This window comes from Macaca fascicularis, chromosome 14 (assembly GCF_037993035.2).
Source record: "Macaca fascicularis isolate 582-1 chromosome 14, T2T-MFA8v1.1".
Classification (NCBI taxonomy): domain Eukaryota; kingdom Metazoa; phylum Chordata; class Mammalia; order Primates; family Cercopithecidae; genus Macaca; species Macaca fascicularis.
The window spans coordinates 91,918,412-91,946,407 of NC_088388.1; the positions used below are offsets into that span (position 1 = coordinate 91,918,412).

The following is a 27,996-nucleotide window of genomic DNA, read 5'->3' on the forward strand; positions in this document are numbered from 1 at the left end:
AATGATTTTATATCACAGGGTAGTACTCAAGGCAAGGAGAACTTTTCAGTGCCTTCTCACAGAAGCCAGCACAGTTTGCCTATCCTGTCCAGATACAGAGCAGATTTCACATCTTAGGTTTTAGAATCTTTATAAAAGGGTCTCTCTCTGAGTCCCTTGTATTAAACTACCACTGAGTCCTGCGTTTTCTTCCTTTTGTCAGTCATATTCCCATTGCCACTGCCTCACTGTATTCTGCACAGCCCCATCATCGTGCTACTGTGGCAGGAGCCTCCTGGGTGCTTCCTCTGGCTTTAGCTTCATTCTCTTCTGACCCAACCCTTCACTCCTCCCATATTAATCATTCTACTTAGATTATGTCATTCCCCTTAATCAGGGACCAGCAAACTACAGCTCTTGGGCCAAATCCTGCCCTCAGCCTGTTTTTAACAATGAAGTTTTACTGGCACACAGCCTCCTTCATTTAGATATGTGCTGTGACTGCTTCCTTGCATAGGACAGCCTGGCATGGTTGTGATAGAGGCTGTATAACCCACAAAGCTGAAAATATTTATTATCCAGTCCTTTTCAGAAAATGATTGCTGATCCCTGCCCTAAACTAAAACTATCTGTTGGTTTCCTAGTGTTTGAAAACTTAGGCCCTGCAGGCTGAATTCTGCCCCAGACTTTCAGATTTTGAATTTCAGGACCTTTTGACAGACACCACTCTCCAGTCCTTCTCTGGCCACAGGCCTATTGCTCTCTCACCTTATACCCAGCAGCTTCATGCCTTTCTTTCATCTTTCTGGCCTCTGACTTGTGAATGGGAAACCTCTGGTCTATAAAGTCTAAACTCCACTCTCCTTTGAAGCGCTCCACGGTTTGACTTTAAGTTCAATCTAATTTGCTAAAGTTATCTCCTCCTCCATGAATTTTACATTCCAGCGTGTCTTGTTCACATCATCCATCAAATAAAGTATGTGATGATGGCAATAATAAAAATAACAACAGATGGACACAGTGGCTCACACCTGTAATCCCAGTACTTTGGTAGGCCAAGGCAGGAGGATTGCTTGTGCTCAAGAGTTCAAGACAGCCTTGGCAACATAGTGAGAACTCATCTCTACAAAAACAAAAACAAAAAATAAAGTAGCCTGGTGTGGTGGTGCACATCTATATTCCCAGCTACTCAGGAGGCTGAGGTGGGAGGATCACTTGAGCTCAGGAGGTTGAGGCTACAGTGAGCTGTGATTGCACCACCACTGCACTCCAGCCTGGGTGACAGAGCAAGACCCTGCCTCTAAGTAAACAAAACAAATAAACAAATAAAAATAACAATGACATGAGCCATCATGTACTAAGTGTATCTATGGATGAGACCTGGGTTTAGTGCTTTGCAACAACTCTGTCTTTGAATCCCCACAACAGAAGGACCCTGTGAAGTGAGACTACTATTTTACTCATATTAAAAATACAAAAACTGAGGCTTAGAGAAGTTAAGTAACATACTCAAAGCAGGATATGTAGTGGGTGACAGAGACAAGATTCAAACTCAGGTCTGCGTGATGCCCAGGCACCGGCTTTTTCACTGCCTTCCACACACAAGGACACATCTCTCCCCAGATCCCACTTGGTCTGCAGGGTTCACATTTTCAGATACCTGCTCCATAAACCCACCTCATGGGAATCTGCCCTTCTGAAGCCCTGCCCTTCTGAATACTTCCGCCTTGCATGCCATCGGTGTTCAGTAAAGACCTGTTGCCAGAGTGGATGTTCTGTTAATTATTATACATGGAAAGAAAAGAAAAAGCGTTTTTATCAAGCTACCTAGCTTTTCTTTTCATTGTGTTACATTTTATTTGAAGCCTTACCGTGATATAATTCCCACTTAAATTATGTCATTTCTTACATATGCAGAAAGGTGCTATCTGGGTTCAGTCAAAAGGAAATAATCCAACAAAAAACAGAAATTTCTCCTCCAAGTGGAAAGACCACTTTATGAGGTTTCCCCTGTGGTTGCTGCATAAAATTAAAACAAGGTCAGCCCGTTGCAGGCTTATTGACTCTTGTAGCCCTCTGTCCTCCTTCTCTATTCACCCCAGCCGGCTTTATTGTGTTGATACATTTTATTGTCCATAGCAGAGTGTACATATGGGGATGAAAGGTGATAAATCACTCCTCTTACTTAAACACGTCCTCAGCATTTTTCAGAATAGTGGCAAGGGATGAAGGAAGAAGCAAATGTAAAGGTACAGACGTCTTCTATCTGTGGGTTTTTAAAAACTTGCTATGGTTAGTTTTCTTTGTTCGTTGCCTTTTCACCTCTTGGTTATTTTAGGCAAAGGATTCAGGCAAACCCCAGCAAGTTTCTCACACCTACATTCGCGTGCGAGTCATCGAGGAAAGCACCCACAAGCCCACAGCCATTCCCCTGGAAATTTTCATTGTCACCATGGAGGATGACTTTCCTGGTGGGGTCATTGGGAAGATTCATGCCACAGATCAAGACATGTATGACGTGCTCACGTTTGCCCTGAAATCGGAGCAGAAAAGCTTGTTTAAAGTGAATAGTCATGATGGGAAAATCATCGCCCTGGGAGGCCTGGACAGCGGCAAGTATGTCCTGAATGTGTCTGTGAGTGATGGTCGCTTCCAGGTGCCCATTGATGTGGTCGTGCATGTGGAACAGCTGGTGCATGAGATGCTGCAGAACACTGTCACCATCCGCTTTGAGAATGTGTCCCCTGAGGACTTTGTGGGGCTGCACATGCATGGGTTCCGGCGCACCCTGCGGAATGCGGTCCTCACCCAGAAGCAGGACAGCTTGCACATCATCAGCATCCAGCCCGTGGCAGGCACCAACCAGCTGGACATGCTGTTTGCGGTGGAGATGCACAGCAGTGAGTTCTACAAGCCAGCCTACCTGATCCAGAAGCTGTCCAATGCCAGAAGACACCTGGAGAATATCATGCGCATCTCAGCCATCCTGGAGAAGAACTGCTCAGGGCTGGACTGTCAGGAACAGCATTGTGAGCAAGGCTTGTCACTGGATTCCCACGCGCTTATGACCTACAGCACGGCTCGCATCAGCTTTGTGTGTCCGCGTTTCTACAGGAACGTGCGCTGCACCTGCAATGGTGAGTGCAGTTTTGAATGTTCCCTCCCAACTCCTGAGACTGTAGGAGTAGACTGAGTTATCATTCCAGCATGCCTGCGTTCAGTCATTCATTCAACTAAATATTAAATGATCACTTACTGTGTGCCCAAAAACTGTAATAGATGCTGGGGCTGCAGGAGGTACAGTCCCATGTAGCTGTGGCTCAGTGAGCAGCACAGACAGACAAACAGGCGAGCCTATTTGATACATATTGTCAAGAAATGTACAAAGTCCTATGGAGGACCCAGCCAATGGGGAGATTTCCCAAAGGGAGTATCCTCTAGGTAGAGATAAGGGTCCAGTAGGAATTAGGGTAGGGGAGGGAGAGCCTTCTAGGCGAGGGGCAGCTTGCATGAAGAAGGCTTAGAGGCATAAGAGGAACCTACACTGGGGATGGAAAGAGCTTTCCTCTGGTTGCAATAAGCAGGGCTGGGATGTGAAATAAGGCTTGAGAGCAGGCCCAGACATCACACAAGGGCCATTAGCCAAGATGAAGAATTTAAAAATTATCCCAAGGCAGTGAGAGCCATTGGCTGATGAGAAGCGAAGAAGTGGCAGAATCCGATCTGTCTTTTACAGAGGGTGTGCTGGCTGCAGAGGGGAATGGATTAGAGGAAGCCAGGCCAGAGGCACGGAAACAAGTTAGGAAGCTGTTGCCAAGAGTAAGGGCAGTTCGATTTGCTTCAGTGAGAAACAGGGGCCAGATGTCCAGGAGCACAGTCAAGGGATGGATTCAGCCCTCAGAGTGGCAGGGAAGGAATGGTTTGTGTTGTTGATGTAACTGGCGTCACTGAACTTTGACCTTTACTGGTCAAAGGCCATAGTTGCACAGAGTCACATGCCCATAGTGATCAGTGAGAAGCACTGCCCTCTCTCTCTTTTCCTCTGTCTGACATGTGGAGCCATAAATTCACTGCCCTCTTCTAAGGAAATTGCAGCCAGAGTTTTTCTAGCCAGTGTGAATTTGGTCCAAAGGGACCATGGCCAGAGGGAGGCCATTTGTAAAACATCCTTTAGGTAATTAGGGACAGGCAGGGCCCCTGGCCTCTTCCCTTGCAGAAGTTCTTGGTTGCAGTTTGGAGAATGATGTCATCGGGGGAGGCCCTAGGGGTCATAACTCCCTCTGAGAGACACTTTGACAGCCTCCAAGCAGCCCATCAGTGTGTCAGCTGCTTTCTCTGTGGTATCCAGTGAATTCTGTTTGTGATTGCATCAGGTAGAAGCAGGGATGTCCAGATTTGTTTAATATGTAAATTAGCTGCAAAGTAACTCAAATGCATACTAGGTGAAATGCATTTCTGGCAGATGTCACCAACATGCAGAATTTATGAATGCCAGCTGTCTGGGCCTTACCTAGATTTCCTTTGTTGGCAAACTGATTTATACACCAAAGCTCTTCTAGGTTCTGTATGCGGTGATTCACACCAGGGTTCAAAAGGGGTTCAGAACAGGACAGGGAAGACCCTGAAGAAGAAACTATACCAGCTAATTGATCCTTGTACTCTGAGAACTCATTTATTTCTGCCAAAAATCTGCGAAGGCAACAATGTCCTAGGCACTAAAGATTCAAAGTAAAAAAGATGCAGTTCCTGCCCTTAGGAGTTGACAATTGTAAAGTCAGCTTGCAAGCACCTACTTGCTATAACAGTGCTACAGAAAATGCTAGAGTATAGAAGGGACAGAATCTCTGCTGTGGCCAAAGGAAAGCTGTCTGTGGTATCTACACACAGAGATCACCAATGTGCTAGGTCTTCAGGGATGAGGTCATCGGGAAGAGACTGGGGTGGGGGCAGGGAGCAGACTTTGAATAATTCTTTAAAAGAAGGATTTGGAGGAGGGGTTTGCTCTCTATTTTACATAAGACGCTAATGTCCTAAATGCAATATGTTTCACGGTGATGTCTCTGCCTAGGACCCCTGTTCTCTAGTCTCCACAAACCTTTCTACTCCCAGTAAATTTAGAATGCCGGAAGGTTTTGTGAGTCAGGCCCCGGTCATCCCAAGAGGAGGCCTTCTGGGTTTGAAAAGCCAGCATTTGCTCAAGAAGAGCTTTGTGCAGAGTCAGGCCATGCTCTCAGCCTTTTCTCACCTTCAAGTCACTCTTAAAATTAAGCTATAAAATGAAATTCTACATTTTAGTGGTAAAGGAGCTCCAAAGTTCATCTAGCCCAGCCCTGTCTTCAGTAGGTGATATATGATCATCTTCCTTTTATAGATGTGGTAGCTTTGTGCCTTGCCCGGGGCCATACAGCTGATAAGAGTAGCATACTGATTCAAGAAAGGGCCCTCTTGGGCCCCTACTTTATTATCTGCATCTTAAGAATAGGGACTCTTCCTTTTTAAATGTGAATCATAACCTCAGTGCTGTGTACTGTAGAAGAATACTCAAATACAGCCATGCGTGGTATAACAATGTTTCATCAACAAGGGACCATATATATGGTGGTAGTCCCAAACTGTGGTAATACCATATTATGCCTTTTCTATGTTTAGTTTTGTTTAGATATAAAAGTACTTACCATTGTGTTACGATTGCCTACAGTGTTCAGTACAGTAGCATGCTGTACAAGTCTGTAGCCTGGGAGCCATAGCCCATACCATATAGTCTGGGTGCGTAGTAGGCTGTGCTATCTCGGTTTGTGTAAGTGCACTCTGTGATATTTGCACAATGACAAAATAGCCCAGCGATGCATTTTGCAGAATATATCCCCATTATTAACCAACTCATGACCGTAATGCAATTTTCCTAGCAGACTGATTGCCAGCCTCACAGTACAATCCCAGTAAGGCAGAAGTTCTCTCAGACTCCTGTGTTCATGGGGCTTACTAAATGCCCATTGCTGAGCCCCACACTTAGATATGGACAGTTGGGGTGGAGCCTAGGATTCCACACATGTAGCCTGGGTGACTCTAATGTTGCTGGTCAGGAAACCAAACTTTGAGAAATCACACAGCAAGATAAAGAGGAAAGAGTTTCCTCCAGGTGCAGGAGCAGGCTCTTTATTTTAATAGCAATAGCTTTCTCACTTCTAGAAGTATCTTTCAAATAAAAATACAACCATGAGTTGTTAAGGTATGTATTAGGCATTTTTAGGCATTTTCTCATTTATTGGAAAGGAGAAATAATTGAATTCAATAAAGGTCCCTCCCCACAACACACACACGTGCGTGCACCCACAGGTGCATACACACACCCTCACACACAATTAGTATTGGCTGCTCTTCTGTTTACTCTAGGAGGTCGGCACATTCATTAGATGGACTTTCCCACCACTTGGTGGAATAATTAGCATGATAAGTAGAAGTAACTGTCCACTCTGGGCTGCGTAGTAATGTTTAGACAAATCTGGCCTCAATATTCTATCCTCCTCCCAACTTCCAGCTCATCTTTTTCTCATACAGAGTTTTTTTGGTCCAATTATCATCATTAGCATCTTGAACCAAAATGCTGAGTTATTCTAACAAAATGAAAGCAGACTTGAATTTTGGTGCCAAATAAGCTCATTAGACTCCAGCTACCAACAAACATCGTGTCTGAACAAACTTCAAGAGATACAAAGGTCTGATGTTGTGAGGTGGTTCCTGGTGAACTTCAGAGGTGCAATGAACATTGTCACTTCAGTAAGAAAGACTGACACCAACTTAAATGAATTGAGGATGATAGATGTCCTCGAGCCCATATAGGAGATGTGCAAGAGGAAAGGGTGTCACGGCAGCCTATGGGACCTTGCTGATTGTCCATTTTTGAAAAATTGCATTCAAAAATCTAATATATAAATATTTCAAAAAGGATGCACTTGTCCAGTAGAATGGACTGCCAGTGAGACCATCAGAGTTTACAACCAGTGTGTTGATGGGTGTGGTAGAAGAAGTGGATGCCTGATTTGTCAAGTCTTTATTAAGATATGGAATATAGAATGGAACCTAGTGCTCCAAATGAAATGGATGGAGTGTTTTTGCCATGGGCGAAGCCCTGTGCTATACAGAAATGAGTCAGACACCAGCCATGCCTTCAACCAGTGGGGGATGGCACTGTCATAGGGTTTTCTCAGAATATAAAGAGGAATCACTGGAGGTGGTGCTGCCTGAGCAAGGTCTGAAAAGGATGCCTGGAATTATCTAGGTGACCAGGATAGGAGATTGAAAACCAAAGGGCATAAGAGCCAAGGCATAGAGGTGAGAACTGTTGTGTAATTCAGTGCATGGATCAAGGCAGGGACAGACAGATCAGATAATGTTTATCAAACCATGACCAGTTTGCATGCTGTTTTTCACACGCATGCAATTACATTTAACTCTTACTATAATCCTAAAGGGTAGGTCTCGTTAACTTTTTTCAAAAATTAAGGAAACCAAAACTTGGAAAGGTCAATTGACTCACTCAGAATCACAGAGCTACAGAGCTAGTAGATGACAGAGCCAGGATTCATCCTTGACTGTCTTATTCAAAGCATTTTTTAACCACAGCAGCTTACCATCTCTGCAGAGATTTGAAAGGAACTCAAAAGTTTCCTAATCCAAATTCCCATGCACATCAGACATCCTATTTTCTATATTCCTGGCATAGTAATTCAGCCAAGTTCAAGCACCAGTACTGGAAGCTTACAAGGAAGCCCTGAGATTATCTTCTGCCTAATAGCATACCAGAACTTCTCTCCTTGTCACGTCATTCAGCTGTATCCCTCAGAGCCACGCAGATCCAACCTGACTAACCCTGCTTCTACAAACTGCCTCTAGGTAACTAAGGATAGTTGTTATGACCCTTTGCATCCTCTTCCTAGCCAAACACAAGAAATTCCTTTGCTCCTTGGCAGTAAACAAATGTGTGCTATAAAAAGTTATAGGTGGTGTTATTGGGGCACGGAGGAAGCATAAAGGAGGGGGTTATCAGCTCTACTTGGAGGACTACAAGAAAGGCAAGGGAAGCAATGAAGCATGTCATAATAGGTCTTTGCCAGGTAGAGGATGCATTTTGTTTACTTATTCTCTTGGCAGTTAATTGAATACTGTTTTGCACCAGGCCCTGGGTGGGGTGCTGGAGGTACGGTGGTGAAAGAGGCTGATGTGATCCCCATTCCCATGGAGAATGAAACAGCATCATACATTGAGCAAATGACAGAGAGCTCAGTGGGGTGGATGGTAAGAAGTCAGGACAGTCCTTGGGAGGGATACGGTAGGACAGGTAAAGCAGGCCTGCTGACAGGTGGCCACTGCACTTCTAATAAGTGCTGTAAAATAAAATGATGACGGCTTCTGTGAGGCAGTCAGACACTTAAAACATGTTTGTGATGTGTTTTTATATAGCACAGAAGAATCTGAAATTGGGTTTGCACTTTGGCTGGGGTTTGTTAATGCTAATTTTCTGAGGAGAGAGCCAATCCCAGTGGCTTTGAGTAACCTTCAGTGTTGTCTATTAATCTTAACAGGTTAACGCCCTACAAACTGGGAAGTTTCTATTTTTCATTCATAAGAAATACACCTTGGCAGATCCCTCATCTCCAGTATGCATGAGTCCCACATTGCCAGGAGAGGTGTAGAGGTCCCCATCTTGGTGGTGATACCAGCTTCTCAGTGTATGTGTTTTCCTTTCTATATTCCACCCATACACAGCTGCCCCAGAGAGGAGGTCTTGAATGAAATTGCACTTGGCCTTTAGTGAAATCATACAGAAAATATGACTGAGTCAAGCAAACACCATTCTGGATGATTCTCTGCTTCCGAGAGAACCATAAGAAATGACTTCAAAGTTGAGACTTCAGTTTTTTAAAACTTCTTACAGGCCATGAATTAAGAAGGGAGCTTTTTGACTTATGTGGCATTTGTCAGGACATGGCATGTGGGTAAAGCACATGAATTCAGGGCATGGGATGTTTACCATTAGTTATTGGATTATTCAATGTAATGAGGCAGCAACATAAATCAAGAGGTTGAATCAGCTTAAAGTGGCAGCATAATAATCACAGCTAGATACTGATGTATTTGCTAAAAGCAGAGACTTAATCCAGGGGGCTGCGGGACTGCTGGGCAGAGAGGAGAGGAGAGTCATAAATATGGTAGCGAAACCTTTTAAAACCTCCAGAGGATCACCCTTCTCCTCCCTGCATGTTCCAAAGCTTTGATGCTTCTGTTCAAGTGAATTGTCTGTTGTCACCTCTATCGAAAGTGACCTAAATTTCCACCTGAGCAAAAAAATCAGAAGGTGGAAAACCGTTCAGGGAATGGTCACATGGTGTGCGTGTTTCTCCTGGTGGACAAGGTGCGTGAAAAAAACATCTGCACCTGAGATTGAGAAGGTGGTGCAGGGCTCAACACAGGTGCACGTTCCTGTGACGCAGATGAGTAACAAGCCCCAGGCCTTATTCTATGCCTACAGTGCACACAGTATTTCATATTTCCTATCACCTACTGTGGACTTACAAATCATGAATCTGACCAAAAAAGGACAGCAAGGGAAAAGTTACACCTGAGTTCAGGACTCTGCCATGTTGCTGGGTCAAGTTTGTGTTTCCAGTTTTGACCCTGTAGTAATTTGTTTTTATAATAAATTTTTTTCTTTACAAGTTGCTTTCACATACCCTAGCCCATTTCATTCTCACAGCACTGTAAAGAATTATTATCTTGATTTTTCAGAAAAGGAAATCGAGACCTAGAAAAGACAAGTGAGTAGTTCAAGGCCACACAGTGACTAAATTAAAAAATTAGCCAGGGCCAAAATCCAGGTCTGCATCTTGTTAATGCAGTATCCTTTCCTGTTTTACTACCCCACCTTCCTGAGAGAAACTGGGAATGGGGACAGGGCTTACTCTGCCTGCTTCGTGACAGGAGCTACACACGTCTGATCCTGTCCTGACATACCATAAATGGCATCAGTTGGTTTGACGAAGTGGGACCCTTCTCCTTTCATGCTTACTGTAGTACCAAATGATGGATGTCTGAGATGCAGAGCATGTCGGCCTATGAGCCCACATCCCCCAAGCTGTCACCAAACACAGCACAAGTTAATTAAAGCTGCATTACTTCACGATAGCTAATAAGATAAACTTTCTCCCAGAAGCCAGCAGGAGTTGACACTGCCTTCTTTTAACTGGTACTCTGAAGCTGATGGAGCACTGTCTGCCACCAGAGAGAGGGTCTTCAAGGCTCTTAACAATAACAGGTGTATGTACTTCCTGCAAAGGGGATGACAGAAACATGTGGTTTCTAAAAGCATGTTAACCCTTTGGCATCCATTTAAAGCTTACCAGCTTTTATTTAGATAAAGAATTTAGGGCTTTGGCTGGAAAGAGGGTTGCTATCCCCAGAAAAGTGTTTCCTGGACCCAGACATGGGTATATCTGAGACCAAGGGGGCGCATGACATTGTTCAGGCTTGGCATACAAAGGTTAAGTCTTTCTGACCATATATATTTCAGAAAGGGCTTAATTTTTTACAATAGTTCATAGAGAGGAAAGAACTGCAATATGGGATATGGGTGTTATTTCCTTTTGAGGAATCTGTTTTTCAAAACCTAAAAGTTTTTATTAGGCATACACTGAAGTTTGCACACATGATCACATCTGTCCCCTGCTAAGGAGGATGTTCCATTTACACTGGCCTGCAGATTCTAATCTGCCTTCATACTTCCTTGAGCCACAGGAGAGTAGGCCCATGAGCAGAGCAAAGAGACAACAGCAGCCAGAGCCCAAATGTTTATGGCTGAGCATTTCCAGGCTAGAACTCAGGGAGGAGTCCCCAGAGGATTTTTAAAACATCAAGAGGTACAAAAAATATCCTTGCCAAAAACTATCCCATTAATCCTAAAGAACCTATTTAAAACAGAAAGAAAGAAAAGGAACATAGAAAAGTCATTGCTGCTGGAATGAATGTAAATACTCATTATTATATATCTAATATTTATATTGATATTATTCATTTTAGAATGTACTTATAGTATTTATATTTGGGTATTTTTAAACACATCCTCAAGCTACAGTTTTCACAGTGGGGACCGGATCTATCATAATGCATTAATTAATGACCGTGATTTAATTAGATGACATCCTATAGGTTATGACAGAAGGAAATAAGAAAAACAGCTATGAGGCTGAGCTCCAGTTGCTGGTCTAAGTACCTCTGTGCTTTAATCTGAAACAGGAGATATGGGTAAGAAAGTGAGGAACCCTGTTGTCACAGGATCCTTGGGGTGTTGCTTCTCCAGCTGAAAGCCTCTATGGTCGGTGGCACCTTTTGCCTGAGTATTTCTCACACCCACTGGGCTTCTTCTGTCCACTCAGCCCAGCAGGCTTCACTTGGCTCACACTACTGGCCCAGATCCCACACCTGCCAAGGGCGAGCCACGCGTGGAGTAGCGAGCGGTGTGTGGGCCACTGTGCACAGCCAGGCACGCTGGCACATGAGCAAGCACAGGGTTTGGCCACTGTGCACAGCAAGGCACGCCCACTGCTATGGCAGGGCAGGCAGCTCCCGGTGCTGGCCCACGTACCAGCTCTGTGTGAGGCCCCAGCTGGACCAGATGTACCACACATGGCTTCTGCTGCAGGCACTTGCATCCAGACATGCAGAATGCAGTGGTGCCCAGAAGCTTGGAGATGGCAGGAACCATAGAGCCTCAAAGAGAGTATCACAGCCCTGACTTGGGGATCCCCTAGGTCTGGGCTCCTTGAAGGACTGCAGCTCTTCTCTCCTTCTTGTCACCCGCAATGTGGAGAGCAGGGGAGGTGTTTTTCAGCCCTGTTTGTATTACAGCTCTTTCAGTCCCACCATTCATCAGGTCCCAAGTTTTTGTCCCGTGTCCAGGAAGAATGAGTTACACAGACAAGTGGAAGGTGAACAAGGTGGAGAGAAGCTTCAGTGAGTGACAGAACAGCTCTCAGGAGATCCACGGTGGGTAGCTCCTTACAGCAGGCAGGTTGTCCCAAGGAGTATCCAGCTCTCAGCAGAGAGGAGACCCACAGTGGGTAGCTCCTCTCTGCAGCTGTTAGTCTGGATATCTGAGTCTGGCAGGATCCAGGGTTTTTATGGGCTCAGAAGAGAGGACGTGCATGCTGATTGGTCCATAGCCGGCCATGGGCAGACCCAGAAAAAGCACCATAAGTTCTCACTCCAGTCCGTGGACTACCTGGAACTCACAGCCCAGCCCCCAGGCTTCAGACAGTCCCTGGCTTGAAGGTGGGGCATCACTGGGGACCTGCCCTTTTCTGCCCAGGAGCCTGTCTGCCTCCTGCCACCATCAATGTGTCATCCACGGTACCCAGGCTGTTCATGCTGAAGGGCGCCTACAGGCCTGTGCTGAGCCACCCTGAGCTCCCCTGCAGCCTCCCTCCTGTGCTCATCTATGTGCAAAGTTCAGATGGGCCCAAGGTGGCAGGTGGGCTGCTGTGTTAGCACCACCCTGAATGCACGCATACCCAGCCAGGTTGCAACAGAACCCAGGTTTGGCCACAACTTTGCTCAAAATTGAAGTGGGTACTAGGAGCAGGGAGAAGCCAGGGAGCAGGAGCAGGCACTTCTGAGCTTGCAGGGGAACAGCGTGGGGCTTCCTGGTCTTCCAAGAGTGCAGGGATCCCCAGGTCCAGAGCTGTGGCTGGGCAGCTGTGGCTGTGCCCAGGAGTGTGGGGCTCACACTTGCCAACTCAAGGGAGGGTGGGGCTCCCACCTGTTCCCGGCTCCCATTAGCCCCGTGGAGCATGCCACCCCAGCCACGCCTCCCCTGCTGCAGCTGGCATCTTCACAGTGGCCATTCCAGACAAGCTATCGCTACCATCACTGTGCTAATTACCAGGGCAGGACTGGTGGTAAAAGAAAAGGCCAAAACATGTGAATAAAAGGTAGAAGTACCCAAATGCTAGATTTGTTCTGAAATACAGAGTTTAATTTTTATTGTATTCACTTATAGCTGTTTTTTAAAAACGTTACCATTATTCCTACAGGGATAAATATCTCTGCTATCATGCACCTGAAATTATCTGGCCCTTTTTTCCCCCTTTGGAACAGTGGCTTTTAAACTGGATTTTTGATGACTCAAGGTTTCTTTGCAATGCAGCCATTACATTAGAGCAGAACAGTAATATCTATAACTGTATCTCAGAAACACAGAAGCTTATAAAGAGGTTGAGATTTAGACTGGCTTAAATAGAAGGGAAAAGGCATGTCCACAGAATAGAAAGTAACAGATTTCTTAAATACATAAGCCACTGTTTCCATACGTACTTGAAAGGTAATGCCCAAGTAACCCAGAAGTTACATCTATTTGATAGGATGCATGTTGTGATTCATATATGCACATTGCCACCTCCACATGGCTGAGGTTAGTATTGGGCTCAATTTGCATTTTAAGCATAGACTACTAGTCAATATTTAGGAGCAAGCTAGACGTGTGCAGGCTATCAGAGACTGAGATGAAGTCACATGTGAAAACAGCAGAGTCAGCTGGTAGGGTTGTGAACTTATTATAAATAAACATTAAGGCAGGCCTGAGGTTAAGCTGCTAGCTATTTGTTAGCTCATTCCTTTGTTACTCAAAGGATCTCATCCTTCATGCCTGAGTTAAAATACTCCCTTCCTTTGGGAAGACTTCTGACATTCTACCAGGAGACAGAATTTTTCCTCCTCTGGTCACTCCATTGTGCTCACATACCTGCCAAAGCAGTTATCTTATTATAGTATCGTCATGTGTTTTCATGTTGTTTCCTGAGGCGAGAGAAAGAAGGCATCATTTCCTTTCATCTTTGTGTTCCCAGGCCTAATACCTCTTTGGCCCCAAACAATTATTTGTTGAATAAATGCACCAAAAGTTATTTAAAAACAAGTTTTCAAAACCTTCTTGAAATAGGTCATGAGATGGTCACACAGCTGTTTTAAGTTCCATGAATATTGATTAATACATGGCAGGACTACAGATTTGGTTGGGGAGGAAAATAGGGAGATATATTTCAGGGCACTTAAGTCTTATAGAACCATTTGTAGAGTTCTTTCCAAATTTTTAGTTAAAATGCCTTTATCTTCTAAGACTTTGTAAGCTGGATCAGTGCCAAGAGTGTCTTTTATGACTGAACTATAAACCAGTGGAAAATGGGATTTATGAATTCTGAGTTTGCTGGTGCTACTTATATTGCTCCTGTCAAGGATTACAGTTTTTTAAATGTTTATAAGTAGTTAGCATTAAATTCCTGCTTTCTTCTGCACAAAGAAATGACTGTACCTTGGGACAATATGCTTTTTTTTTTTTTTTTTTTGAGACAGGGTCTTGTTCTGTTGCCCAGGCTAGTGTGCAGTGGCATAATCATAGCTCACTGTAACCTCAAATTTCTGGCCTTAAGTGATCCTCCAACCTTGGCGTCCCGAGGTGCTGGGATTACAGGCATGAACCACTGCACCTGGCCGGGACAATATGCTTAATGATGAGGAAGACTTGGGATGAAAAGGAGCATGATCATGGGCCAGATCTGGCCGAGAAATGAGCTGCTGGTATGCTGCACATTCTCAGTTCACGGGGAAAGGGCGCTCCTTTGGGCTATGCCTAACCCATTTAGGAAACCACTGTTTGAGTTGTGGGTTATTTTTAATTTGTGTCTCCTTTTTTATAATTATTTTACCGCTGAAACTCTTACCAGGTGGAAAATGGCCTAATTACATGTGAAATACTCAGGACCTTTGGAAAATGTGCTTCCTTCAGTGGGTTCATATTTAACTAAAATAGTTAAATATGAACAGTTCTAAAATAACTCACTTGGGTCCTGAATTCTGCCTTAATCAGTTAATCTGCTTTCCAGGATTTCCCTTCTGAGGGATTAACCTTTCATCTTACAGTGCTATGAACATCGAACAGGTAGAAAGGAAGTCTTCCCTTGCCGAGGATAATTCTGCTGTTTTTTGATGGGGCACATCAATGTAGGGCACATTTACAGCTAATCAATAACATAGCATGTAGTAGAAGGGATTAGGAAACAATGTGAGTCATGCTTCTACAATTTAAAATTAGTCATACTTTTCTTTAGAAATGTCTTTTTTTCCCCTCTGAAGTCAACCCCCAAGTTCTGAGGGCAGGAGGGAGGTGCAGAAGAAATCTAAACTCAAGGGATACATTCAAATAGCCTCCAATCTGCAGAAACTCCACTCCAATAAATACTACAAGCCCTTGCATTGTGATCTTTCTTCAGCTGAAGTTGGTCCAGGTGTAACTTAACATATTTTAGCCTAAAACGAGGAGCTCTGTTTACTCTTTGTACCTAATCTGCATAAGTCTGGCAGTGAAATTTGGCAGATGTAGGGATGTTGGATGGACATCCACACCAGATGAAGCCCATTCAGGTGCCCCTACTTCTGAGTGGCGTCTTTGTGACTCAGCTCGGAGTCCACATATCCCAGCTCTTGAGCCATTTGTGTGTTCCCTTTGAACTTTTTCTCTCTTCCCTGGAGTGCAGGGTGAATCCCTTTGTGTACTGATCATGCATATTCCACCTTTGTCACAGGAGGACTGTGCCCGGGGTCCAACGATCCTTGTGTGGAGAAGCCGTGTCCGGGAGACATGCAGTGTGTCGGTTATGAAGCCAGCAGGAGACCGTTCCTCTGCCAGTGTCCACCAGGAAAGCTCGGAGAGTGCTCAGGTGCAGAGCGGAGTGGAATGATGAGGATCTAATTTCATATTCGTGAAACACTTGCCCTTGAGTAAATTACACCATCCAAGTCCTCCCAGAAAACGTTTCTTTAGGCATGCAGCATTTTCCTTCAGAAGGAACCATAGCTAACATCCACACTCACATTTACTTAGGATTTATCACAGCTGCAGCTTGTGCTAAGGGAACACGTAAAGACTGTGGGCTTCTTACATAATGGAGAAGACTACAACGAGTGTTTTTTATCACGTCTCATGTCTGTTAAGGGTGTGAAATTATGGAAAATAAAAGGCTGTTGGTTGGGCAGAGGAATCTGAGTATCTGTGGCATGGCCTTTGATGCTCAGGGTGCTGCACGAATCCACAGCCGCAAAACCAGGACCCACAGAAGGCAGAGCCAATCCTGTTGACCTTCCTTAGAGTCAACCCCATCTGGTGAACCAAGTAAGGAGACTCCCTACTGGAAATTTCTAACTAACTTCATGTTCCAGCAGGAGAGGCGCTCACCTCTGCATCTTAAGGAAAGAAAAAAAAAAAATCAGTATTTAAGTTATTTTAATCTAAATGATCCTGTTTCTGATCTTCATTCAGTTTCTATACTTCATTTGATTCATATATTCTCTGCCACTTCTTTACTCAAAAAAGAATATTCTTCATTGTGAGTACCAATAGAATCCTCTTCAGGTATATTTAAAATACAGGCACATTGATAACAATTTTGGGATCCAATAAATAGTTGGAATAAAAACATAACTATGCCTAGTATGGGCAAGGAACTTTGCAAGAATTGAGTTCTAGAAATTCAGGCTTTGCAAAGAGAAGCACTGTTCCTAAAAGTAGAAACCAAAGCTCCTTCTTAGCTGATTTCAAGAATGGAGCTGCAATTAAGTAAAGGGACCACCTGGATGCTTACCTAAGTCATGTAAGGCTTAGAATTAGAAGAAAATTATACTGTCCCCATGCACATAGCAGGTGGATGTGCAGGGGGATCACAAAGCCAAATCTTCTAAGTTTTGGAGTCACTTCCTGCTGACTCTTCTCCTTTCTATCTAGAAAACTTCTGATTATCTATATTTATTGTCCATTTGGTATATTTCCACACATTCCACCTTACACCCCAGCAAGGTAGCTGTTCAGCCATTACTTTTCTTGTTAAAACATAAAGTTGAAAGCAATTTTTTTAAAAAGAGTAATCTCAGAAGTGAGCAATCAAGTTGGACAAAATTCAAGGGGAGCCTCGAAAGTAATGGTCAGAAAGTGAAAGTGTGACTACACGAATTTCCTTTATATCAGTTACCTTTTTGCAAAATTAGTGCAAATGGCATAAATTAGCTATTAGGCATTAGAATACTTGGGGAACATGGATATCATTTGGAAATGGTTTTGTTTTCTTTGTTTCATGGAGCTGAAAGTTCTTGAATGCGTAAGTGATTGGGGGTTAGGGGTATCTTTTAATAATGCTCATTTTAGAAAGTAGGAGTTGGAGATTTTGTAACATTAAGAAAATCCAAGTTGTGGAATGTACCAAGTGGCTCTTGGCATGAGGCAAGTAAAATGATTTGGTGTCTGACTGGTTAATATGTTTTTCACTTTGAAATTAGAGTGTGATGTGAAATGGAAAACCAGTTTGTAATCAAAAATGATTTGTCCTCAATGCCTTCATTAACTTCTCATGCATGGTCTTTAATCAACTTGGTTGTTGGTTGTTGGGTGATTTCATGTGTCTCTGCTCCTTTCTGGATGTTAAAAATATATATGCCTTCTCATAACGGTCTTTTCAGGGCACACTTCTCTCAGCTTTGCTGGAAACAGTTACATCAAATATCGGCTTTCTGAAAATAGCAAAGAAGAGGATTTTAAACTAGCTCTGCGTCTTCGAACCCTGCAAAGCAATGGGATTATAATGTACACCAGAGCAAATCCCTGCATAATTCTGAAGGTAATTAAAATGGGTTATCTTTTTCTGCAGTCAGTTCTCATGTTAGTGTTTTGGCTCTTGGATTGGGGAACGGCTGAAATCATTTTGTCTTTTAAGTTCAGAAGACCAGAAGCAGACTTCTGGGCAAAGGGGAGCAGCAGCAGAACTGGGAAGGGAGCCAACATCCCATTTCCTTTTGAACATTCAGCTTCAAAATTGGCTCTTGGTACATGGGGCATCTCTCTTGAGAGTGGGTTCAAGGGCTGGCCTCCTTTGAGCTGTAATCGCTCAACAGTTCATTAGAATGTGTCTCCTAATCAATTCCACAACAGGGGTGGTCCTTTAAAAGAATTGGCGGTATCCTTTTCTAACACATGGGTCTATCCCCACTGACTTTTGAAGGCGATTTCTGTTCTTGCTCAGGGAGGAAATTGGAGACAGGAGGTATAAGAGATTTTCTATATCCTATCATGACCCAAGTAACCCAATTTTTCAGTCATTTCCTAGCCTCAAAAACTCTCCTAAAGCAGCCAGATTTATTTGAGAGCAAGTCTGACATCTATATTCCGCTCAAGGATTCTGGTGCCTTCGTGAAAACAATAATAATAATGGTAATGGGCCAGGTGCAGTGGCTCACGCCTGTAATGCCAACACTTTGGGAAGCAGAGGCGGGTGCATCACATGAGGTCAGAAGTTCGAGACATGCCTGGCCAACATGGTGAAACCCTGTCTCTACTAAAAATACAAACTAGGCATGGTGGTGGGCACCTATAATCCCAGCTTCTTGGGAGGTGGAGGCCACTACACAGTAATCTGGGTGACAGAGTGAGACTCCATCTCAAAACAAACCCCCCCAAAAAAATAAGCAAATAAGATAATAATAATAACAGCTTTTTGTACATCATTTATTTTTATTATATAGCTAATATGATAAGCTTGTTATATGTTATCCCCGTTTGATCAAGAAGAGGACAGTGGTTCAGAGAGGTTATTTTCTCGAAGTTGCACATCTAATAAGTGATGAGGCCTGGACCCCACACTCTAGTCTCTCTCACTCCATGCTGTTAATCTCCACACTATTCCTCACTCTCCATCTTGCTATTACAGCTCATTTTTTAAAAAATCACATTCTGGGCATCTGTAGACCAGATTCAGCCTTCTAGGATGGAGGAAAGATGGCAGGAAAAGGAAGAAGACGTGTTTCATCTCATGCTATTCTCACCAGGTTGCTATGTCAGCCTATCGTAAATGCTCTTCAAAAACATTCAGAGTCCGTCCAGTGGAAAATGCCCTTTCACATGGAAATGGCAAGAAATTGTTTTCTTCCCAAGGTTTGGGCTTAAAGGGTACATGGTGGACCTTTCCAGCTTCTGCCCTTTGGTTGTTTGATATGTCAGATTCAAGTTGATTAGGTGGCCCAAGCTTTAGTCCTAAAGACAGATGAGGAAGGAGAGAAATAGAGAACATTAAATGCCAGTGGGTTTCTCTTAATGATCACATAGGGCTTTACTTACCCACATCTGGTATTGCCAGGTATTACTTGATGGCCATAGTTGAGTGAGTGGGGAGTCGAAGTTTAAAATTTGGTTACTTTTGTAAGCAGTCTCCCACTATCCTTATTCATTCAACTCAGAATTCTAATTTAAGATCTGGAAAGGAAAGCAATGTTTTTAAAAGAAAATAAGAAAAGTACTTTGGATGCACAGTTTTAGAGAATGATGCATTCAAATCAGATATTCATGGTGAAAGAAGAAAAACTCAAAAACCTAAGTCCTGCCTTTATTTTCTCATGGCCCCGGAAGCAGCGTGCCTTGGGTCAGTAGATCATTTTCTAAATAGCCCTGAGGGTTGAAGTTTTGCTTAATTGCTGGGAAAGTGTTCTGAGCATTCGGGCTCTGTTTGGGCCTCACTGACCTTTCTCCTCCTTCATGCTCTAACAGGGCTGGTGGTTGAAAATAGTTTCTATTAGTAAATCTCTTATAGAGCATTAAATCTGAGAGGGAACAAAAATATTGAACCTGAATGGCTTGATCCTAAAATGGAGCTTGTAATTTGACACTTCACTGGCAAAAGTCTAAAATGTGCAGATCCCTGAGGACAGGAAAGAAGAATAATTAAGCCTTTTAGGCAGCTCCAGCTCCTAAGGTATATTGCATTTCATGAAACAAGCATGTTTCTGAAAGTTGTGTAAATTGAATCTCGGTAAATGGAATTCTAATAAACTAGAGATGGATGCTATTTGAAGGAACCCTTCCATTAATCCCTTTGTGATGTGAATAATCACTCCCAATCTGTCTGTTCTATAAGTTTGCTTTTCATATGTTGGGTTTGCCCAAAGCACGACACAGCTGTACTAAACTATTGCAGTTATTCTCCTACAGTCGCCAGGAATATCCACTAAGGGGATTTGAATCTGTTTGCTTAACATTTTCAGCCTCATGCAAGATTTAATTTCCTTGGCGTTAGGTACAGTATGTGCCTTGCACTTTGGTTCAACAACTAAGCTGAAATGCTTTGTTTAAATTGCACTTCTTGGTTGTTTATATTTTTCCGGTCAGAGCACATTCTCTAAAAAGTACTTAAAGTACTCAGTGGGGTGAAGGGCGCCCCTTACAGACAATTAAAGAATTGCACAGAGACCTTGAGAAGTGAAAATACTCACAGACAAAGAATATCACTGTCTCTCAGCAATAATAAAACGCACTCGTTCTTCTGTTTACCATTGATACCCTATCTTCTTCCAAAAGAAATTCAAAGCTTACCATAAGCATCCAAATGCAATAAAATGAAAGTACTATTAAGATGAAAATACAAGGTTAAGAGCCAACCAATGAAGTCGGGTAGAGTAGAATATCATTATGAGAAAATCTAGACCAAAGAGAACTACTTCAGTAGAGCCCAAACCATAACTGAGTTTCCTGGCAGCCAAAGCAACAATGAAAATAGATAGGTTCTGTGATTCTCCTCACACCTATAAAAGAAACATGGCATTCTTTCTCAAAGGGAGATCTGGAAAAGATTTTTTAAAAAGAAGAAGAAGAAGAAAGAAACATGTCAAATCACCAGAAGAGATGTAAGGAGAAATCAGTAGAACAGTTTATCTCTGTGTCAGTCTTTCATCTCTAATATTATGGCAAAAGCACAAGGAGAATATGATTGTTAATCTAGAACTATCACATTTTTGGGGGGGGAGGAGTTATAAATGATTCATTGCTACATTGTGATGATTCTGAGACATGGCTAGCTTCAAACCCCTAAACTGAAGGGAAGATAGGGAAAGCTCATTTGGTTTGTAAAACAACCCACTTGGCATGGCCAGATCTTTCCTATTATATAGATCAAAAGAGTAACAAGGAAGCTCCCTACAAGATTTGAGAGTTTCAATGATCTATTTAAGAATGTCACCAAAAAGTAAGTTAACCTTAATAATTACATTTTGTAGTAATAATAAAATACCTAAGAGTTTATGAAGTACTTTCACATACATGTCATTTCAATTCTCATTCCCCTTGCATGTAGGTATGAGTGTCTACTTTTTTTGCCTGTGAGGAAACTGAGGCTCAGAGAAAATTCAATGACTTGCTCAAAGTGACAGCCAGTCAATATCACTTTGGGTCTGGGCCTATGACAGAGGAGAGCTGGTTGGGGAGTTAGATATCTTTTGATAAACTCCTATAGTTTTGATAAACTCCTATAGTTTATCAAAAGAAGAAATTCAGAGGGCTGGGATGATTATGCATTCATTTACTCATTTAAAACACTTAATGTATACCAAATGGCTATTAATGGCAGCCTTAAAAATCGGTTTTTGTATTTTTGTTTGTTTGTGGGGTTGTTTTGTTTTTTGAGATGAGATCTCACAATGTTGCCCAGGCTGGTCTCAAACTGATCACTTGATCCTCCTGCCTCAGCCTCCCAAGTAGCTAGGACTACAGGCACTTGCTATTGTGCCCAACTCAGGGAAAAAAAAAAAAAAAAAAGTTTTTAAAACATCCCTTTTTCAAAGAATACTGAATAATCCTCTTACAAGTTCCATGATTATTATGCATTTGCTATAACCACACACCAAGGATCTGAAGCAGTAAGACTTCATGCCATAATTTACACTTTTTACTCAAAATCCTACTTTCCTGCAAAAGTGGGACTTCTTAGAACTCTGATGTCTTGTCTTCCAAGCCCCAAGATACTAAAAATCCAGGGGAAAGCACATCACTGATTTCAAATGATCCTTCGAATCTAAATATTTTGTAACATTAGAGCAACACTCTCTCAATTAAGTATTTCATTGAACAAATTACCTAGCTACACCCCAACCCTAGCAAATCATTTCAGTATCATTGCTATAGACTTTGCTTACACTTTCATGCACACCTCAATTTCTATTAAAATAGCTTGCCCTCTGATTTGAGAAAGCATCATTCTCTTAAAGAAGACCCTTAAAACTAGGTGAACCCTACTCTGAAGACAGAGAAGAATTAAATGTGATCGGAATATGTTTTCCGGTGTGAGAGAGCATAGACATGAAAAGACAAAGTGTTCTTTTCACTCCCCGGAATAATACACCTGTGCAATAGCGAAAGATTGTTAACTTTTCACAAGATAACTTTTGGCATCAGTGTTCTAGTTTGTCATATACACAAAGCTGGTAATTTCAACCTCCTAGAATTTTGACAATCCAAATGATTTTTGTTTGTAAGAGGCTGAGAATCGTGTAGGCATCTGGCTTCCTTCATTCAGCAATGTTGCCGCTGTTATTTTTGCAACAAAAATAAAAATAAAAAGGAAGCTTAACCGTGCTGTGTTAGTATGGGATAATTTTATGTTCCTCAGTTATAGAACTCTGATGTATTTGAGTGCATCGGAGTCTTGTCATTTCTCCCTGGTGAATATGTAACTTGGTGATTATTCAAAGAGGTAGGAGGTGGCGGTGACAGAGGAGAATGAACCAAGTAATATGTTAATTGAACATCTTTTTACAAAAACTTAGATAAATTGCACTCTCACCACCAATTTTTCATAATAGACTGAGGACACCAGTTTGTAGCCACAGAGTTAGCAGGTGGACTGTGCCAGAAAATACTCCCCAAAGTCACATTTGGTGATTTATTACTTACATTAAAATACAAATATGTAAAGTATCCAGGAGTTGCCATGGAGCAAGTATTCTGGTATGATTTACAGTATCTATTCGTTCAATTTTGTGGAACCGAAAAAAATGACAAAGATGATAGCATAAGATTACACGTGAGGCCAGGCACAGTGGCCCACATCTGTAATCCCAGCACTTTGAGAGGCCATGGTGGGCAGATCACAAGGTCAAGAGATCGAGACCATTGTGGCCAACCTGGTGAAATCCGTCTCTACTAAAAATACAAAAAATTAGCTGGGCGTGGTGGTGCTTGCCTGTAATCCCAGCTACTCGGGAGGCTGAGGCAGGAGAATCCCTTGAACCAGGGAGTTGGATGCTGCAGTGAGCCGAGATTGTGCCACTGCACTCCAGCCTGGTGACAGAGTGAGACTCTGTCAAAAAAAAAAAAAAAAAAATTACACCTGAAAGCTCTCTGAAAAGAACATAAATAGTTGTCTTTTTACATTTGCACATTTGCATGACAGAGCAGAGTATGTATGTTCTAACTGTGTATGATATGGCTAATCATTCTGCAGTGGACACAGTAGCCTTGGAAAATAAGCCACAGCAGTTCTCTCTGCTCTCCAGACCCAACCCAGAGGGGCCAGACCATTCTCTCCAGGAGACCTGAGTGGTACATGACAAAGCCTGAATTTGATTCAGCATTCCAAAATTCCCACAGCTCTGTCTGCTTCACAAAGCCCCCTGCCTTCTAGATACACATGTTTATGTGGCATGACCTATGAAATTTTATGCAGGATGAAGAACATGGAGCTACAAAGGCAGAAATGAGAGTCCCTAAGAATTCAGTTGTCTGTACTGAAGCATAGAGAAATATGCCACGTGTGAGAATGAGAGGTGCTATGATAATCCTGAATATGTCTATTATGAGTTAAACGTGTTTCACAAAGACTGCTTCAGTCTATTTCTGTGAATTCATTTTCTCTGTACCTCCTTGGCTGTTTGTAACCTGGAAGCTCTGGGTTGTCCTGTCATTTCCTTTTCTTTCCTTTTTCTTTTCTTTTCCCAACAAGTGTCTGTTCTCTGCACAGAACTGTGAATGCCAACAGACTGGTGTTCCTGGCATGACTCAGACACTGGCCTCCACAAGGTCCTCTTGCTGGTCATAGACATAGGCCAGAAAAGAAGCTTTTGTTTCACAATTTCTGGCTGCGAATCCCTTCATGAGCAAATGTACACTTCGCTAGACAGGGGTGCAGCCCTCATTCCCCGGATCCCAAAGCCACCTTGCATTTCTGAGAAATGTAGAACTGGGTGGACGACACAGGGGATTCAAAGGCCTGTTTTCTTTGCAGCAGTTGAACCTGGGGCTCCATGGAGGGCCAGTCCCTGCTCTGCAGCTCTCTGCCAGCAAGGATCCTCCATAGCACATGCTTTCTTCCTGTGTGTGATGTCTCCTGGGATTAGCCTCCTGGGGGCAGTGATGCCCTTGCTCCACCAATGTACTCCAGCTGCAGGCTGGTCTCTGTTGTCGCACCCCAAACCAGGGCTGGGAGCATTCACAAAGTGTGGGCCATTAAACAAAAGATCCTTCTGGAGGGCCAGGTGTCACAAGTGATCGAGATATTTTAAGCAAATAGCCAAGCCCTGAGCACCTTGGAAGATAACCTTCACCTAAACCATGAGCATCATCCTAACAGACTATTTTAAGAATATGCTAGTGTTTAATATAGAGCAGCTTTTAAATCTTAAATGTATACAAAGCCGGGAACTAGGAAATTTTTCATTTCTACCAGGCCTCTTTCTTTCCCCTGTGGCGCACTCATATAAATGTATTCAAGGAACATATTTGTGTGATTATTTGATTAATGGCCATCTACCCTACTAGACTGTCAGCCACATGAGGGCAGAGATGATAACTCTATTTGCTCAGATGGTCTCCTTGGCACTTAGTACACTGCTTAGCATATAGTAGATGTTCAATAAATGCTAATGAGTTCACCGAAATCATTCCTGTGGTGGTAATGACTAAGAAGGGTGCAGAGAATAAACAGACCCCTAAACCAGATATTGCTGGGAATTTTAAAGGGTAAAGACCCAAGGAGTAGAAACATTCTTAAATATAATTGTGGATATATGAAGGTGTGCCCATATTATTAATCACAATAGGTGGAATGTAAGGATGCATTTTCATGGCAGGTAAGGGGGAGGCAGAGTGGTTAAAAATCAAACCACAACAGATTTATGAGTAGGGCAAAAGTCATGTCCCCATTCCAGCCTTCTTGTGAAGCCCCCGGGCCGGCCAGGAGCAGGGTGTAGGGAACATACTCCCAGTTGAATATTGAGAAGTGCTGCACTGTTCCTTCCCCACGCAGATTGTGGATGGCAAGCTGTGGTTCCAGCTGGACTGCGGCAGCGGCCCAGGAATCTTGGGCATCTCGGGCCGTGCTGTCAACGACGGGAGCTGGCACTCGGTCTTCCTGGAGCTCAACCGCAATTTCACGAGCCTGTCCCTGGATGACAGCTACGTGGAGCGGCGCCGGGCACCCCTCTACTTCCAGACGCTGAGCACAGAGAGTAGCATCTACTTCGGCGCCCTGGTGCAAGCAGATAACATCCGCAGCCTGACTGACACGCGAGTCACACAGGTGCTCAGCGGCTTCCAGGGCTGCCTGGACTCGGTGATACTGAATAACAACGAGCTGCCACTGCAGAACAAGCGCAGCAGCTTTGCAGAGGTGGTGGGCCTGACGGAGCTGAAGCTGGGCTGCGTGCTGTATCCCGACGCGTGCGAACGCAGTCCGTGTCAGCACGGGGGCAGCTGCACTGGCCTGCCCTCCGGGGGTGAGTATGACTACACAGTGGGCACTGGCCTGGGGGTTTAAGGGGAGAGGGAATGAACTGCAGGGGGATCCCTGCCCTCCCAACGCAAGGGCTCTACTAGAGAGGAATATTCATACCCAGGATGCTTTCCAACCTTCTCAATCTGCTTTAGGGAAGCCTCAGCTCTTGACAGTTACAGGAGTGTCCAGTTTTGCCAATCGTTTGCAGCTCCCCATAGGTGCAGTGTAGTGGCACAGGGGCCCAGAGAAGCCATCAACTCCACCCACTCCCCTGTTCTACCCCTGGCCTTTCAAGCCAGAGGAGGTTGGACGAATAGGACCCCCTTTTAAATATGCCCTCATGAGCCACCTGCATGTCACTGCAGAATGATGGTAGCGCTCTGAGTTATGACACCCACGCACATGAAATTGCTGACCAGATGTAGACATGCAACCTTACTAGAAGCTAAGACATACAACCTTACTAGAAGCTAAAGCTTACTAGAAGCTGTCCACCAGTAATAGAAGATCTTGGAACATACTTTCGCAATGTGTGTATTAAAAATAAGTCTAGTTACAGCTTTATAATGGAGTAGAAAGTCAAGAATAAGGAGCAGAAAATTTACATAAAATCTCAGGACAGATAAGCAGGCAATGAAGGCATGATGCTTTACTCTAATATTTTTTTTCTCACAAAGTACATCATGAAGAAGAAAGAGGAGAGTAGGCATAAAAAAGAAAACAAGAAAAGGATTTATAGAGAGTTTCTTTTGTTTGAGGGAAAAGCCAAGATTATTTAAGTCCCAGGAGTCTAGAGATAAAAGAATCCCTGACTTTACCAAGATGCAGTGTCTGTGTTAATGTAAACTAGGTCAGACATGCTCCCGGTTGAAGGCTTGCCACCTCCCAACAGCCCAACCACTGATTCCACTTCAGCCCCTTTGCAGAGTCGCTCAGCAGTCGTGTGATTAGCAAATTTAAACCTTCCTCACAAATCACTTAGAGATTCTGCTGTGCACATTACCATCTAACGTTCGTGAAACCCAACTCCAAATTTAGAGTCCATTTTATTATTAGAATGTTATAAACTGTCCATGAAATGATGCACTGTCGAAATACAGACCCCAAAGTTGTTTAGACTTGCATATGTTACTACCACAATGAGGGCCAGGTACCCTGGGGGGAAATTTCTGTCGTCTCGATTTAAGAAATCTATTTGCTGTTTTTACTGTCTCAGCAGTATATGTAAATAAAGGGTTGTTATGGTGCCATAATTCCCAAATGATGGGCAGTAACTATACTTCAGTGGTTCTATAAGCCAGCCCATTATGACAAGTCATGGCCAGTTTTTCACCAGGCGAAACAATTCTGCTAGTGTGAGCCATCTACGATATATAAAAGGAGCATATAATTAAATTGGGTTGAAATAGAACACCACTCCATGTCAAATGCTGGGTACATAGCCACAAATTGTAACATACTTTTAACGATGGCAGGACGTTGTTTTTGCTGGCAGCGCTATGGGCTTCCACAATGGATTATCTTTAAAATAATAATAATAATCACTGTATGAGGGAAAGAGACTAGGGAATCTTGCTTTGCAGTGTGCATTTTACTTTTCAAAAAATTTCATGAAATCCTTTAGCTAAGTATTCAGTGGAAGTATGTTAATTAAATGACTATGACCCACATGGGGAATAGCAATTTTCTCTATTTTTAACTCTCTTCATTTAACCATATTTCAGCACTGATGACCCGCTTGCCATATACTTTTCATATAACCTAGAGAACTTGTCTTGCCCTCCCTAGGGCCCCAGCCTTGCCTATAGAGCACACTCTCCCATCTACCTCTTTGTCTTCCTGTTCCCTTCTTCCTTCTATGATTGGGCATTGGATCAGGATTCTACAACAGGTATTCTTTCTTCCAAGGTGAAATAGCCTCTTGTCAGTTCAATTTTCTCTTTTGTCTCTGGGGGCTTATGTTTTCCTAAAATGAAAATGGTATCTTTTCTCACCTTCGTCTATACAGCTCCCTTCTCGCAGTCCTATTATCTCTGTTCTGTTGCGGGAGCCCTGCAGGAGCATCCCACATCAAGCCTATTCCCAAGCCTGGCCAATGGGTTCTTATCTCAGTAGACACCCAGACGGGTCCCGGGCAGGGGAATTTGGGAGTCTCATGACAGCAGGACTGGGCCCAAGGCTAGCAAACTCCTTGCCACTCACCAGGAGATCCAAGAAATCCAGGACTATTGCTTTCCTAGGGAGCCAAGGGCACGAGATTCCTCTTCTGATGTGTGAGGAGGTACCTACCTCTTCCTGGCTATAGGGGTGAAACCTTGGCTTCTAAGAAAAGTGGAAAGAGAACCCATTTTCTTGCCCCTATTATCTGTATCAATATTATATCAATAGAGGAATTTTT

General features: G+C 43.3%; 1 protein-coding gene across 7 annotated transcripts in view; it reads left to right on the top strand.

Moving 5' to 3' along the window:
• FAT3 (FAT atypical cadherin 3) overlaps positions 1–27,996 on the top strand; it is a 687,971-nt gene that overhangs the window by 637,463 nt on the left and 22,512 nt on the right. For all 7 annotated transcript variants that reach the window (XM_015435598.4, XM_015435601.4, XM_015435600.4 and 4 more), the window contains 4 exons: positions 2,318–3,116; positions 15,606–15,740; positions 17,530–17,687; positions 25,131–25,599. In XM_015435598.4, the coding sequence (XP_015291084.3) occupies positions 2,318–3,116; positions 15,606–15,740; positions 17,530–17,687; positions 25,131–25,599 (1,561 nt within the window). The remainder of the gene's footprint in view (positions 1–2,317; positions 3,117–15,605; positions 15,741–17,529; positions 17,688–25,130; positions 25,600–27,996) is intronic.